At 43.7% G+C, this 16,400-nt stretch overlaps 1 protein-coding gene across 4 annotated transcripts in view; it reads left to right on the forward strand.

The window, feature by feature from the left end:
* Positions 1-1,113: 1,113 nt before the first annotated feature.
* The window catches only part of LOC124718933 (tropomodulin), a 396,859-nt gene continuing 381,572 nt past the window's right edge, over positions 1,114-16,400 (forward strand). For all 4 annotated transcript variants that reach the window (XR_007005943.1, XR_007005945.1, XM_047244596.1 and 1 more), the window contains exon 1: positions 1,114-1,245. Coding sequence is in view for 2 of the 4 variants with exons in the window: in XM_047244596.1 (XP_047100552.1) it covers positions 1,204-1,245 (42 nt within the window). In the remaining 2 variants the exon portion in view is untranslated. The remainder of the gene's footprint in view (positions 1,246-16,400) is intronic.

Below are 16,400 nucleotides of genomic sequence, written 5' to 3' on the forward strand. Positions count from 1 at the left end.
ATGGCTATCAGCTCGGAGACCATGGCTGTGGTTACCCTTGACGCTGCATCACAGACAGGAGCGCCTGCGATGGTGCACTCGACGACGAACCTGGATGCACGAATGGCAAAAGTCATTTTTTCAGATGAATCCAAGTTCTGTTTACAGCATCATGATGGTCGCATCCGTGTTTGGCGACATCGCGGTGAACGTACATCGGAAGCCTGTATTCGTCAGCGCCATACTGGCGTATCACCCGGCGTGATGGTATGGGGTGCCATTGGTTACACGTCTCGGTCACCTCTTGTTCGCATTGACGGCACTTCGAACAGTGGACGTCACATTTCAGATGTGTTACGACCCGTGGATCTACCCTTCATTCGATCCCAGCGAAACCCTACATTTCAGCAGGATAATGCACGACCGCATGTCGCAGGTCCTGTACGGGCCTTTCTGGATACAGAAAATGTTCGACTGCTGCCCTGGCCACCACATTCTTCAGATCTCTCACCAACTGAAAACGTCTGGTCAATGGTGCCGGAGCAACTGGATCGTCATAATACGGCAGTCACTACTCCTGATGAACTGTGGTATCGTATTGAAGCTGCATGGGCAGCTGTACCTGTACACCCCACCCAAGCTTTGTTTGACTCAATGGCCAGGCGTATCAAGGCCGTTATTACGGCCAGAGGTGCTTGTTCTGGGTACTGATTTCTCAGGATCTGTACACCCAAATTGCGTGATATGACATGTCAGTTCTAGTGTAATATATTTGTCCAATGAATATCCGTTTATCATCTGCATTTATTCTTGATGTAGCAATTTTAATGGCCAGTAGTGTAGTTCTGGTCAGCTCTCCGCGTCGCGGCATGTCAGGTGCCGGCTGGCGCTGTGTGCAGGGGACAGCGGTGTGGGCCAGATGTGGCGGTACTCGGCCACGGACGGAGACAAAGTGGCGGACAGTCGCTTTGCACACCAGAATAAATGGGCCGGCTGCCGAGGTGCTCCTCTGTGCCGCTGCCAGGCGCTCATAGCGCCGAAGAATCCGCGAGCGGGGCGCATATCGCGGGGGCGAGCCCCCCCTAGCCCCCCCTCTGGAGGGGGGAGGGGCGCTGGACGCCCCGCGTCGCGACGCCGGCGCGACGCCTCAGTTCCTCGCCGTCGCTGGGCACCGGAACACTCGCCAGTGGGATAGGAGCCACCTCTCCGTCACCGCAGCCAGCCATGGGGATGGAGTATTTCCAGGAGTGGTCCCGGGAGGTCAAGGTCAGCGGGCCGCCCCTGCCACTAACACTGACTGAGGATGCGCGCTCACCTGCAGAAACGTCTCCTCTGAAAGCGGCGACAATAAAACTCCCGTGCGAACAAAGTGACGCCGTCCAACGGTACAAGTGCGACCGCTTTCTCAGCTGTCAACTACGGTCAAACATATCTAAAACGACAGTTCTCATAAAGTGATACTGATAGGCGAAACGACGAATAATTTGTGTCATTGTGTGTACGTATAATTAAAATTACGACGACGGTTGCACCGTAACGCACGGTATGTCATAAGCAACGGCGAAAACTGACACGGATGACAGGATGATAGAAGCAGTAAACAAGAGTCCGCCGTTTGCGGGATATCCGGCAATCTGTTTTTATGACCCGTGACTGACTTCGTTATGAAATACTGGGTGCGCCTAAGAGCTTTACTTGATTTAGAGTTATTATTTCTAAAGAACTATGCTGGATACAGCTGTGTGGCTTGTTGTAAATGGTTGGTTGACTCATAAAGTTTTTTTTATGTATACACTTCCACACGTGCTCGGTTTGTTGCCTGTGAAACGTTTGGACGATACTCAAATTCTCTCCACGTCTTTTTCAACATGTCTCCGGCGACCTGGTCCCTTCAATCCCAGAAACCAACCAACCAATCTCCGGCGACCGTGTCTACGGCAGCTCGTGCAAACTCCTACGGCACGAATACATCAGAAACCGGTGAACTGAACATTTTATCCTTAACGTAGTCCCACAATACAAATGAAGAGAAGTTACGTTTGGTGAACGTGTTGGGTCGTCTCTACCGATCTGTGTGTTCTCAGTGGTTCCATCCAAGAAATGACTAACAAATAACCTCCGGTGCGGCAGCGGACTGTCTTGCTGAAACACTAGCTATGGTTGTGATCCTTGCATCTGAGCTGTCAGAGCACATCTAGAAGATAAAATTCTGCGAGTTACTCTATCATTTGCAACAAACCGTACAGTTATATCTAGCGTAGTTACTTAAAAATAACTATTTGTACTCACTCCGCATTGTCCTAATTACTGTGAATGTATCCGAGATGCGAACTTTCCGACTACGACCCCATCTAATGGCCTGTCTTAACGAGGAATAAAATACTGCTTCAGCTGGTTGCATATTACATTTTACTGTACACTCGAACATGTTGAAGGAGGCATTCCAATTGCCGTGGTCACATTTGGATGCATTACTACACCCGTCTGTGCGGTGAGCCACGTATTCTTTCAGAGCCGCCGGACCATCTCGTTAAGCTTTACACGACTCTACAATTCGCTGCTCTACTTCAACTCCATCAACGTGAGTGTTGAGCACTATACAGCTGAGATGTCCTGAGACAAAAAAAAAAGAGGACTGAAGTCAGGCGATCCTGGCGCCCGAGATACAGGTTGTGATCGACCTGTCCATCTTGGACCATACTGGTGCATCAGAATCACGTCTTAAATCATCAAGACCATCATAGCGTATACCACATACCCCAACATTGCGCAGTCGAATATGCTTTAACAGGCCTAGAAGCCCATTTATAAACGATGACTAATCGGAAGTTTTACATTTCAAATAGATTTATACTACCTAGCACAAAAGTAGGACAATACTTAATACCGAAGTGGCTGGCAGTTCGTAGCCACTCACTGGCAGCTATCTTGCAAATGGCGGTTTTGTGGTCTCTGATTATTTGGAGACTCGTTGCCTCTCTCGCAGTATTGTTTCACCGCAGTCCGTTATCGCTGTTAGTTGCCTCACTAACTTAATGCAGTTCGTATTTCGGTACTCTGTCCAGCACGTGTTTATATGTTCGAATCCCGGCTTACCGCCATGTGCCCATCATTTACATCTACATCCATTGGCGGAATATTATACCATTAACTGGATTTTCCGTCGGTGCTTGGCAGAACATGATAATATTAAATAGGAAAAACATCTTAATGTTCTGTTAAATTACCAGCTTTCGGCCTCTTAGTAAAAGGTTGCTGTACTGGTTCTAAGGGTTGCGGCTGCAGCCTGAGAATAGTCTTGGCTACGGTTTTGTGGTTAAGGGCAAACATTTAAGAATGTAAGATTCAATCTGTCTAACCTTGAGCCAATTCAATAATTCATGACTGATGAAAAACAATGACCTGTATTAATTACCTGCGCAATGAAGTGCTGTAGGATGCGGCCTGTATCAGAGGTGGACGAGGTGTGGGATGAATTTCAGTTGTGGGAAGCCTCACCATATTTCTGGCTGAGAATGAACAATTACTGACTTCGATATTTAACTAAAACACTAGTGAACACAACAAAATGTCACCATTGCTGGTGCCAGATATACAGGGTGGTCCATTGATCGTGACCGTGTCAAATATCTCAAGAAATAAGCGTCAAACGAAAAAACTACAAAGAACGAAACTTGTCTAGCTTGAAAGGGGAAACCAGATGGCGCTACCATGGGTCAACTGCGTTTTTTAAAATAGGGACCCCTATTTTATATTGTATATTCGTGTAGTACGTTAAGAAATATGAAAGTTTTAGTTGGACCACTTTTTCCGCTTAGTGATAGATGGCGCTGTAATAGTCGCAAACATATGGCTCACAATTTTAGACGAACAGTTGGTAACAGGTAGGTTTCTTAAATTAAAATACAGAACCGTAGGTACGTTTGAACATTTTATTTCGGTTGCTCCAATGTGATACATGTACCTTTGTGAACTTATCATTTCTGAGAACACATGCTGTTACAGCCTGATTACCTGTAAATACCACAATATTGCAATAAATGCTCAAAATGTGTCCCGTCAACCTCAGTGCACTGGGCAATACGTGTAACGACATTCCTCTCAACAGTGAGTAGTTCGCTTTCCGTAATGTTCGCACATGCGTTGACAATGCGCTAACGCATGTTGTCAGGCGTTGTCGGTGGATCACGATAGCAAATATCCTTCAACTTTCCCCACAGAAATAAATCCGGGTACGTCAGATCCGGTGAACGTGGGGACCATGGTATGGTGCTTCGACGATCAATCCACCTGTCATGAAATATGCTATTCAATACCGCTTCAACCGCACGCGAGCTATGTGCCGCACATCCATCATGTTGGAAGTACATCGCCATTCTGTCATGCAGTGAAACATCTTGTGGTAACATCGGTAGAACATTATGTAGGAAATCAGCATACATTGCACCATTTAGATTGCCATCGGTAAAACGGGGGCCAATTATCCTTCCTCACATAATGCAGCACCATGCATTAACCCGCCAAGGTCGCTGATGTTCCACTTGTCGCAGCCATCGTGGATTTTCCGTTGCGCAATAGTGCATATTATGCCGGTTTACGTTACCGCTGTTGGTGAATCACGCTTCGTCGCTAAATAGAACGCTAGCAAAAAATCTGTCATCGTCCCGTAATTTCTCTTGTGCCCAGTGGCAGAACGGTACACGACGTTTAAAGACGTCGCCATGCAATTCCTGGTGCATACAAATATGGTACGGGTGCAATCGATGTTGATGCAGCATTCTCAACACCGACGTTTTTTAGATTCCCGATTCTCGAGCAATTTGTCTGCTACTGATGTGCGGATTAGCCGCGACAGCAGCGAAAACACCTACTTGGGCATCGTTTGTTGCAGGTTGTGGTTGACGTTTCAACTGTGGCTGAACACTCCCTGTTTCCTTAAATAACGTAACTATCCGGCAAACGGTCCGGACACTTGGATGATGATGTCCTGGATACCGAGCAGCATACATAGCACACGCCTGTTTGGCATTTTGATCACAATAGCCATACATCAACACGATATCGACCTTTTCCGCAATTGGTAAACGGTTCATTTTAACACAGGTAATGTATCACGAAGCAAATAACGTCCGCACTGGCGGAATGTTACGTGATACCACGTACTTATACGTTTGTGACTATTACAGTGCCATCTATCACAAAGCGAAAAATGTGGTCCAACTAAAACATTCATATTTCTTTACGTACTGCACGACTACTTAATAAAAAGTGGGGGATCCTATTTATAAAAACGCAGTTGATATCCGTTTGACCTATGGCAGTGCCATCTACCGGGCCAACCATAGGGCTATACGAAAACATCGGCTGCGAAATGGAAAGCACAGTGAAAATCAAATCTGTTTTATTTGCAACAGTTAGCTACACGTTCCAGCTACGTCTTACATAGTGGACGCTCCAACTTAGAAATCCGTCGTTACGTGGTACCAACTTTCCAATATCCTTATCACAGAGGGTAGCTTCCTGTTCTTTCCTACAACTTTCTACCCTGGATTGCAGCTTACAGTCTCTGCCAGAAAGTTGTCGTCATAGTCAGCGGTTCCTGTAAGCAGAGATGGAAAATCGGAGCCAAGTATGGGCTGTATGATGGGTGATCAAAGACTTCCCATCAAAAACGCTGCAGGAGCTTCCCCATTGCCCCTGCAGTGTGTGCGGCCGAGAACTGTCATGAAGACGGAACCGTACGACAGGTATGTTATGTGGACTGCATGGCCTCAGGCGAAATCTGCCGGCAGCCACCCATACTTGGCTGGAGACTCTGTTGTTGTAGGCATCTTCACATGTTCGCTGTGTGCTCAGAGCTGAAAAGACTGACGTGACGCGATCGACATGCCTAATACCTCTGTGCAAAGCTTCGTCGTGTTTTCACTATGATTTTCATTTCGCAAGCGATCGTTCCGTACTTTCTGAATAGCTCTTATACTAATTGCACAGTAAACTGGACTGACAGACATGGAGATGTGGTGAACTTCAATAAAATCTTAAGAGGAGGCTCATACAGACAGAGACCCTTCAGTAGGAAAACTTAATGGTGTCATCGAAAGCTGGCCTAAGAAGCCGAAAGCTGATTCGTGACCCAATTTTGCAATATATTAGGAAGTATTTTGTATGGAATATTAGACATTTTTACGAAGCTTGGTACAGGATAGGAACGGAGTGCTGTAATATGGATATTGGAAGATATAGATAAAAAAATTTTCATTTCGTCTTTAAAACAATTAACAAAAACCTTAACATCCAGTTTTGCAACTTGTTGCAGACAGCTTCAGATCAGTAAACGTGACAGAAGGGTCAAAAAACATGACGACAGACTTTCATTATCAGGCCATATAGTTAGAAGTTAACAGGAAAGGAGGGAGAGAAAACAATCCTATACCGTTGTTATTGTCATACTAACGAGTCGTAAGGAATATACGTCACCTGGAAGGTCGTTAATGCTCTTAAAAGGTGAGCGAGATTTAGGCGAACCAAATAAAGCACATTTAACGCCAGCCGAGTCTACAAGAGGCAGAGTTATGTTAGAGTCTTCGTGTTCATTAGCAGTAATAAATAATCAAAAATGGTTCAAATGGCTCTGAGCACTATGGAACTGAACATCTATGGTCATCAGTCCCCTAGAACTTAGAACTACTTAAACCTAACTAAGCTAAGGACATCACACAACACCCAGTCATCACGAGGCAGAGAATAAATAATCAATGAGAATATGAACTTCGGTAATAGAGATACCTAATAAGAGCGGAAACAAACCCTGTATAACTGGTGTGATTATGGGACGAAATTACTACAGTAAAGCAGTCATGATTCCGAAGATAGTTTTGAACACCACAGTGCTGTACAAGACGCGGCTCTGTTGAGTTGGTACACGCCGTTGTCCTCCTTCGACCTTCGAACTGACTTACCGAGCTAGCTACAGTCTTAACGTCAGTTGCGAACCAAAGTGTAATTCGACATTTTTCACACCAACAAAGAAGTGATAAGTTACAGATCAAAACCGTAGGAATGATCAGGGGTCAAACTCCAGGTTTTTGAATTTGTCTGGCGTTTCACCATTGAGCCACCGACCCACACGAATTGCATTGTAATAGACAAATTTGTTTGGTCTCAGTTTAGAAAACTACAATATTTTAATATGTGAACTCGTGATATTCGAGGTCTGACAAAAAGAAATATGACGAATTATACTTTCTAGCAGCAACTGGTGACTCTGCAACCATTCCTCACAATTTGCCTAACAAGCTTATCCGATGACACAGGCAGTGTCAAGACGGAACACGCTCTGACTTGTCAGTCAGCGTCCAGAGACGCTAGAGTGAGGTTGTGTTTACGGTGTCTGTGGCGCATCGTGGATTTCGACCAACGCGTGAACGTTTATTTCTGTTTCTAGTTAGAAACAGGTGCCAAAGAAACTCTCGAAATTTTGAAATTGGTCTGTGGTGACAATGGTGTAACTCTGAAGACTGCTTACAAGTGATGCGGACGATTTAAAAGCTGCAATGAGTCGGTAGAAGACGTGCAACGTATGGGACATCCATTGACCTCTAAAACAGAATAAAACGTGCAAAAAATGGCCAAAATTGTTCTTTCAAACAGGCGAATAACTATTGGAGAGCTTACAGAAAAATTTAGCATCTCATACAGGTTTATGCGTAGAATTTTAACCGGTAATTTACACATGAGAATGCAAAATTTGTTCCCAATCTTTTGAGTGCTGAACAGAAGGAAAATCGTGTGTCATTTTGCACAGAGCTGAAGGATAGTTTTCATTCATGTCGGAACTTTATGTCCAAAAATTGTAATTGGAGATGAAACTTAGGTCTATGGATACGACTCTGTTATGAACAGTCAAGAGTTCCCAAGGACTGTCTGCGTGTACACCTGCAAGAACATGTGGTGATATGAACTGCCGCGAGTCCGTTGAATTGTAACGAAAATGCACTGAAGATGGCTATTTACAGCCGAAATCTAGATTTGCGAGGGTAAGAAAAGCTGATGGAAATCTGCTATGTTGCTCTCTTTTCGTATAATCTATGATCACAACGGTTCGTGATAGAATCAAAGTTGATTTGAATAACACTACCGCTGTAATGTAATACGTAATACGGACTGGGCTATAAACTTATAATAACACAGCATTGTGCGATGTATATAATGTGTGTTATACGTCGGTTTCAGAGTAAGCCATTTAAAATGGCGCATCTAAATCACTTTGCCTTCAGTTGATAATATCTAAATCAGTTGATAGTGTGAAAAGACATGGATGTGATGATAATACAGACACAGTATAAAATAGAAAATTGTAGCTGGTGCGTGGGGTATGAAAAAACGCATCCCAGTTCAGTGTGATGTCCTTTCAGTCTATTTCTCATTATCTGGACAGTTAAAAGGCTTCTTATTTTTTTCATTTTTCTCCAAAAGCTTTTTCTCAGTCCATCAAAGACCGTATATCTCAGAGTACATTTTTTATTTTAAAAATGTTGTCGTGCGAGGTCTACGGTCTAAGTGGCGTGAAGATGTACGCTAAGGGTGGGAACCGATATTATTAGCCGGAGGTCGAGCTTCTGAAAAGCGAGCAACGACCACACGTCTGCTCACCAAATAAAACTGCTAATGCAAATAATTTTCTATTGACATTAAATTATCCATTTTACAGGCTTCTGAGCTCCGTGGCTGTGGATTATCTTACCTTAAACAGTACTGGGTGCGTGGTGATGTATTTTTTTAAAGTAGTTTGTTACCCACCTACGAGAACAGTCAGTGTAACAAAACTTTTTGTTATAAACGACGTGCAGGTTTTTGATTACACAGGGCAACGATTAAACAGTTTTTAATGAACATGCTGTTCAGTCCTAACACCCCAAGAAAAAAGATATCACTTTTTTTTTTTTTTTTTTTTTTTTTTTTTTTTTTTTTTTTTTTGCAATTAACTCTCGATATTTAAGAATTGCATTTTAGGTAATTTTGTGATATGTGTTTCATACACCATTTCTGTCGCATTGCAAAGTACCCTTTTTCTTGTGTCAATGTGATAGGACAAAGGATCAAAATTGGTCTAGAATAAACTAGCCACCGAGAATATCTCTCAAGAGTAGCGAGGAGAACATTTTGGCTAAGAACCACGTTGACCCTAAAAAAAAGTTAAAATTATTTGTTAACAATCGTTGCTGATGGTAAATTATGAGTGGACTATTTCCATAAGGACTAGTGATAGCTGATAAAACGAAACCAGTGGTTTATTCAGGATTTCATGTCCCCACTCAAGCAAAGCTGCGTGTAATCATTCGATCAACTTCTCAACTGTTGATAATGACAGTAAATCGTATCTCTTTGCTGACTACACTTTTGTTCGCTAGGTGCGGGATATGTAAATAAAAGTGAGAGCATTAAAAAAAATGGCCAATTGCGAGCAGAAGTCGCACACTGAGAGTTCCGCGCGAACTTAATTATGTCTACAGACAGTTCACACATCTCGGAAATAGAGAATCTCTACGATTTCTGCCTGTTATTGATATACTTATTGATATAGACACTGGTCCTGGAAATTCCGAGACCACATCAAAATCTGACTAGTCCGAACATGCAAGTAACCTCATGTTACATTTATGGGGAGAGAAGATTCGACAAAACATTTTTGAGTTACTAAAACATGACTTCTACTAACATTTTATGTTTGCATGCAGTAATGTTCGCCTATTATGCTTTTGAGGGATGATTAATGCAATCTACCTTCAAATGGAAAAAGATGTTTTTACGTGATATAATGACAATTTAATAAGTTTCAGATTATTTACCTCACGTGTACTGTGAAACCTTGCTTCTCGCTGAATTTCGTGATTCTGTGTCAACGGGAAGCACCTTATAAGTTTTAGAGTATCAAAATATGTGACATAAATGACCGTATCATTCGATTGAATTGACTTAAAAACTTGAAATTTTTATAGCTCCAAGAGACCATAGACCGTAATATGTCTCACAATACTGAACTTCATGCGTCTATCCGTTCCTGGGACAAACTGTTCTTAACAGTCTGACAAACAGACAGACAGACAGACAAATAACGAAGCAATCCTATAACAGTTTGTTTTGCAGATTGAGACACGGAACCCTAAAATTACTATTATCATCTCTGCATATTAAGTCGTCCCTAACGAAGCAGTTCATGTAAGCTTTTACAAATGATGATGAATTTTTGAAGTGTAGATGCGAAAAATCCCCTTACGTGTCAGGTGCGACATGAGGAGAAGAAGGTGTGTTTGTTCGACCTGTCATGGAAGAATCTTCGTGTCCAGCTGTGAATCAAAACTTACTGTAACTGCGAAGAAGGCTTGGGTATCACTCTATGATGTTTTTAAGCAACACAAAGCACCCGCGATATATTAATGTAGTAGCCAACATGCTGGGAAAGCTTAAGAAGTTCAGCAGTTGGCTGAGCATCAAGACTGTATCAGGATATACTATTACGTTGCTTACATCATGGAGAAGCCATTGGGCATACCAGTAAACCTAAAGTACAATCTTTAAGAAAAGGAGAGACAGGAAGTGTTAGCAAATGGAGACACAGTTACCATATACGAGGCGTGTTTTTTAAGTAAGTACCGTTTTGAAATTTAAAAAAAAAACACGTGCTAAGGTATCTCAATAGTTTTATTTTTACATGAAAGCATGTACCTTAATCTACGCACGGACGCCATTGCAGTCTGATTCTTCCTTGTTTACGCTGTGTTCTGAGTGTTTAAGATGCCTCCGATAATCGTGAGTCCCGCCGACTGTGAAGTACGGGCTGTTATAAGATTTCTTAGTGCTAAAGGCCTAAAAGCGATCGATATTCATCGTAAGATCTGTGCAGTTTACGGATAAAACGTTATGAGTGATGGAATAGTAAGTAAGTGGGTGAGAGCATTTAAAGATGGCCGCATAAATGTGCATGATGAACAATGGAGTGGGCGTCCTTCGGTCGTTAATGAAAGTTCGTGCAGGAAATGGACAATAATGTGAAAAAAACAGACACTTTACGATTTCCTCCTTGCGGGATGACTTTCCTAATGTTTCTCGTAATGTTTTGCATGGCATTGTCACCGAGCACTTGAATTACCGAAAATTGAGAGCACGTTGGGAACACACAATCAGTTTATCACCAACGTAAATCAGGATGTTTATTGCAATGTTCTGCCTGATCAAGTTTTGTTCTGCGTTTCACGTGATCATTTTGGGTATACTGTGGACAGTCCTATCTTCGAAGACGTCAGCGCCCGTCCTCATAGGGCTGCACACGTGTTCCAAATTTCTCGAACACTGTGGCATCATGTCATACTTCCGGGTATGCGTACTAAGTCACCCGATCCTAATCGCTTAGGAAACTTACAGCAGTAGTTTGAACACGAGACAAAACGCAGAAGTCTTGCATCCGGGCAATTTGGTAGCTCTGTGGAATCCACTCGTGAGTGAGTGGTTTCAGGCTATTACCAAGGATAGAGGCGCTGGGCGTTACACGATAACAGCGTAATAGTTTTTTAGGGTGACCAATACTCCATACCGTGTGCTTATTATAACATGCTGTAGAGTAGATTTCTGATTAAACACTGAGATGACAAAAGTCATGGGGTACCTGCTAATATCATGTAGGACGTCCTTTTGCCAGGCATTGTGGAGCAACTCCACGTGGCATGGACACAAGGAGTCGTTGGAAGTCCCCCTGCAGAAATATTGAACCCTACTGCTGTAAGTAGGCTGTTTAGGTTTTCTTATTGGTAACGCCACCTCTGTATAAAAATCACTGGCTGTGTTGTGTGCAGTCTGTGTCTAGTTTGCATTGTTGTCTGCCATTGTAGTGTTGGGCAGCGGCAGCTGGATGTGAACAGCGCGTAGCGTTGCGCAGTTGGAGGTGAGCCGCCAGCAGTGGTGGATGTGGGGAGAGAGATTGCGGAGTTTTGTAATTTGTCATGAACTGCTATATATATAATGACTTTTGATGATATTAAGGTAAATACATTGTTTGTTCTCTATTAATATCTTTCATTTGCTAACTATCCCTATCAGTAGTTAGTGCCTTCCGTAGTTTGAATCTTTTATTTAGCTGGCAGTAGTGGCGCTTGCTGTATTGCAGTAGTTCGAGTAACCAAGATTTTTGTGAGTTAAGCGATTTGTGAAACGCATAGGTTAATGTTAGTCAGGGCCATTTTTTTTGTAGGGATTTTTGAAAGTCAGATTGCGTTGCGCTAAAAATATTGTATGTCAGGTTAAGCACAGTCTTGTATAAATTCTTCGAAAAGGGGACGTTTCACTGCCTCTATAGCCGTCCATAATTGTGAAAATGTTGCCGGTGCAGGATTTCTTGTGCACGAACTAATGTCTCGCTTACGTCCCATAAATGTACGATGGGGATGTTGGGTGATTTGAGTGGCCAAATCATTCGCTCCAATTGCCCAGAAATTAGCTCGAATAGTCCAGAATGTTCTTAAAACCAGTCGCGAACAATGGTGACCCAGCGACATCACACCGCTGATGGAAACATGAAGTTCGTGGAAGGTTGCAGGTAGCCGAACATAACCATTCACATTAGTGATCAGTTCCTTTGCACCAGAAGACCCAGTCCATTCCACATAAACACATCCCGCATTATTATGGAGCCACCTCCAGCTTACATAGTGCATTGGGGTCTGCGTCACACTCTAACCCTACCATCAGCTCTTGCCAGCTAAAATCGGGTCTCATCTGACCAGGTCACGGTTTCCCAGTGGACGAGGGTCCAACCGACACGGCCACGAGCCCAGCAGAGGCTCTGCAGGCGACGTCGTGCTGCTAGCAAAGGCAGGCCCGTTTGTCGTCTGCTGCCACAGCCCATTAGCGCCAAATTTCGCGGCACTGTCCTAACGAATACGTTCGTCCAACGTCACATACTGATTTCAAAATGGTTCAAATGGCTATGGGACTTAACATCTGAGGTCATCAGTCCCCTAGAACTTAGAACTACTTAAACCTAACTACATCACACACATCCATGCCCGAGGCAGGATTCGAACCTGCGACCGTAGCAGCCGCGTGCTTCTGGACTGAAGCGCCGAGAACCGCTCGAGCACAGCGGCCGGCCATATTGATTTCTGTGGTTATATCGCGCAGTATCGCTTCTCCGTTAGCACTGACAACTGTACGCAAACACCGCTGTTCTCGGTCAGTAATTGAAAGCCGTCGGCCACTGCCTGAAATTTATTATTCTCGGCACAGGCTTGACACTGTGGATCTCTCAATATTGAAGTCCCTGACGATTACCGAAACGGAATGTCCAATGCATCCAGCTCCAACCACCATTGCTCTTTCAAAGTCTGTTAATTCCCGTCGGTCTCGCGGTTGAGGCGCTCAGTCCGGGACCGCTACAGTCGCAGGTTCGAATCCTGCCTCGGGCATGGATGTGTGTGATGTCCTTAGGTTAGTTAGGTTTAAGTAGTTCTAAGTTCTAGGGGACTGATGACCTCAGAAGTTAAGTCCCGTAGTGCTCAGAGCCATTTGAACCATTTAATTCCCGCCGCGCGGCCCTAAATGAGTCGGAAACCTTTTCACGTGAACCACGTCTCTGCATCAGGATAAGAACCGGTCACGTCTTGTGCAATGCTCTGATGCACAAGTGGAGACTTTCAGAATCGTCAGCCTGTGATTGTGGGGCCCAAGGACAAACCGTTCAGCATATTGTCTGATAAAGTACCCAAGAGTATTCAGTGATTTTTATTAATGTTGATTCCTCTTCCATCAATTGGCTTCATTCATTAGATGTTGAACTCTCATGAAATGTACCTTTTTAATTAACAGTCCTAATTTTGTGCTTTAAATGTCCTGTTTTTAGTATTATTTAATTATTAACGTTAAGAATTTGAATATATTAGCTCTGCCTAAATCTTTAAATGTATAATTGTAAACTGTGTGTGTTCCTCAGCATTTGCTTTTGCCACAATACGATAAATAAATGAAGCGCAAATGACAGCTCCGCCAGCGCACTGCCACTTTATTCCTTGTGTACCCGATACTACTGCCATCTGTATGTGTGCATATCGCTATCCCATGACGTTTGACACCTCAGTGTTCATCTAGATGCTATGCAGTGACAAAACCACATTGACAGGCTAAAGCTTGACTACTAATACTTTCAACATTTCGGGGCCCTGTCAGCAACTGTATAAATATTAATTTTAAATTAACAACAGCCTCAGTTGCAATGTTTACGCACATTTACCTAGGTTTCAGTTGGGATAACCCAACCTTGTTCAGAATAAAAAGAACTACGATTTGTCCATAATCGACAACGTCAAAAAGTAAAAACTATAATACAGGGTGATTCAAAAAGAATACCACAACTTTAAAAATGTGTATCTAATGAAAGAAACATACTATAACCTTCTGTTGTACATCATTACAAAGAGTATTTAAAAAGGCTTTTTTTCACTCAAAAACAAGTTCAGAGATGTTCAATATGGCCCCCTCCAGACACACGAGCAATATCAACCCGATACTCCAACTCGTTCCACACTCTCTGTAGCATATCAGGCGTAACAGTTGGGATAGCTGCTGTTATTTCTCGTTTCAAATCATCAATGGTGGCTGGGAGAGGTGGCCGAAACACCATATCCTTAACATACCCCCATAAGAAAAAATCGCAGGGGGGTAAGATCAGGGCTTTTGGAGGTTGTCCAGAACTTTTCCCTTTCCACAAACACCCATTCTCTGTAAACTGTTTATACCAACGTTTAGTACACCACCTATCAGGAGGTTTAACACCATACTTCGTTCGAAATGCACGCTGAACAACTGTCGTCGATTCACTTCTGCCGTACTCAATAATACAAAAAGCTTTCTGTTGAGCGGTCGCCATCTTAGCATCAACTGACGCTGACGCCTAGTCAGCAGCGCCTCAAGCGAACAAATGTACAACTAAATGAAACTTTATAGCTCCCTTAATTCCCCGACAGATAGTGCTTAGCTCTGCCTTTTGTCGTTGCAGAGTTTTAAATTCCTAAAGTTGTGGTATTCTTTTTGAATCACCCTGTATAGTAATACATCGTCATATTGTAATAACTTATCTGGGAAACAGCCACGGTCCCAGTTCGCGACCGCAGTATGGGACGATGTATTACTATGTTATAGTTTCTACTTTTTGACGTTGTCAATTATGGACAAATCGTAGTTCCTTTTATTCTGAACATGGTTGGGTTATCCCAATTGAAAACTAGGTAAATTGCCGGCCGAAGTGGCCGAGCGGTTCTAGGCGCTACAGTCCGGAACCGCGCGACCGCTACGGGCGCAGGTTCGAATCGTGCCTCGGGCATGGATTTGTGTGATGTCCTTAGGTTAGTTAGGTTTAAGTAGTTCTAGGGGACTGATGACCACAGCAGTTAAGTCCCATAGTGCTCAGAGCCATTTGAACGTAGGTAAATTCAGGTAAACATTGCAACTGAGGCTGTTGTTAATTAAAATTAAAACATGACTACGTCCATAATGGTGTGGCAGTCCTCCTTTGGAACGGAATAAACTAACGATTGTGCGTGGTATGGATTCTGCGGGCCCTTGGTAGCTTTCCACAGATATGTCGCACCGCGTGTGTGCTGATTGGTCAAGTAATACCCCGTAAATTACGGTTCAGTGACCTGATGCCCGCTAGCGTCGGAAATCTTTTATTTCTGGTTCAGATCAGCCGAATTTGGTGGCCAACAGATCAACGTGAGATGATCATGGCACCCCAACCAGTGTAGTACAATTCTGGTCTTGTGACAGAGCTATCCTACTACAGGATGGCATCGCCGTTGGGGAAGACATCGAGCATGCTTAGGATGTAGGTGGCCCAAAATAATAGTCACGTAGTCCTGAGCTATCCTGGTGCTTTCGATTACTACCGTAAGTCCCACTGAGGTCCCAAGTGAGTGTCAATTGTAGCACAATGCCGCCCCCACCGACCTCCGTCCGTTGCGCGGTGCGTGTTTCGAGCATCCGTTCGCCTGGATGGTGGCGCATTTGGACACGACCTTCGACCTGCTGCAACAAGTAACTAGATTCATCCGACCGGACGAGACGTTGCCGCTGATTCAAGGTCCGATGTCTGTGTGCCCGTGGTAATTGACGACATCGTTGATTCGAGATAGGAACACGTATGGGTCGCCTGCTGCGTAGCACTATGATCAACAACGTGCGCCGAGCGGCGTGATCTGAAACACCTGTGCCTGCAGTACCACTGCAGTGTTTATACGCCCATCCTTTGGGGGACCACGGCCGTCCACTATTGTAAGAAAATGTAACGCCCACAGCCATCCTTATGATCTTGAAGCCTTAGTTAATGCTGAAGGGGTTTTCAAGATCCGTGTATACGCATCAGTGGCCAACATAAG

The sequence above is a fragment of the Schistocerca piceifrons genome, chromosome 10 (genome assembly GCF_021461385.2).
Source record: "Schistocerca piceifrons isolate TAMUIC-IGC-003096 chromosome 10, iqSchPice1.1, whole genome shotgun sequence".
In the NCBI taxonomy this organism is placed as follows: domain Eukaryota; kingdom Metazoa; phylum Arthropoda; class Insecta; order Orthoptera; family Acrididae; genus Schistocerca; species Schistocerca piceifrons.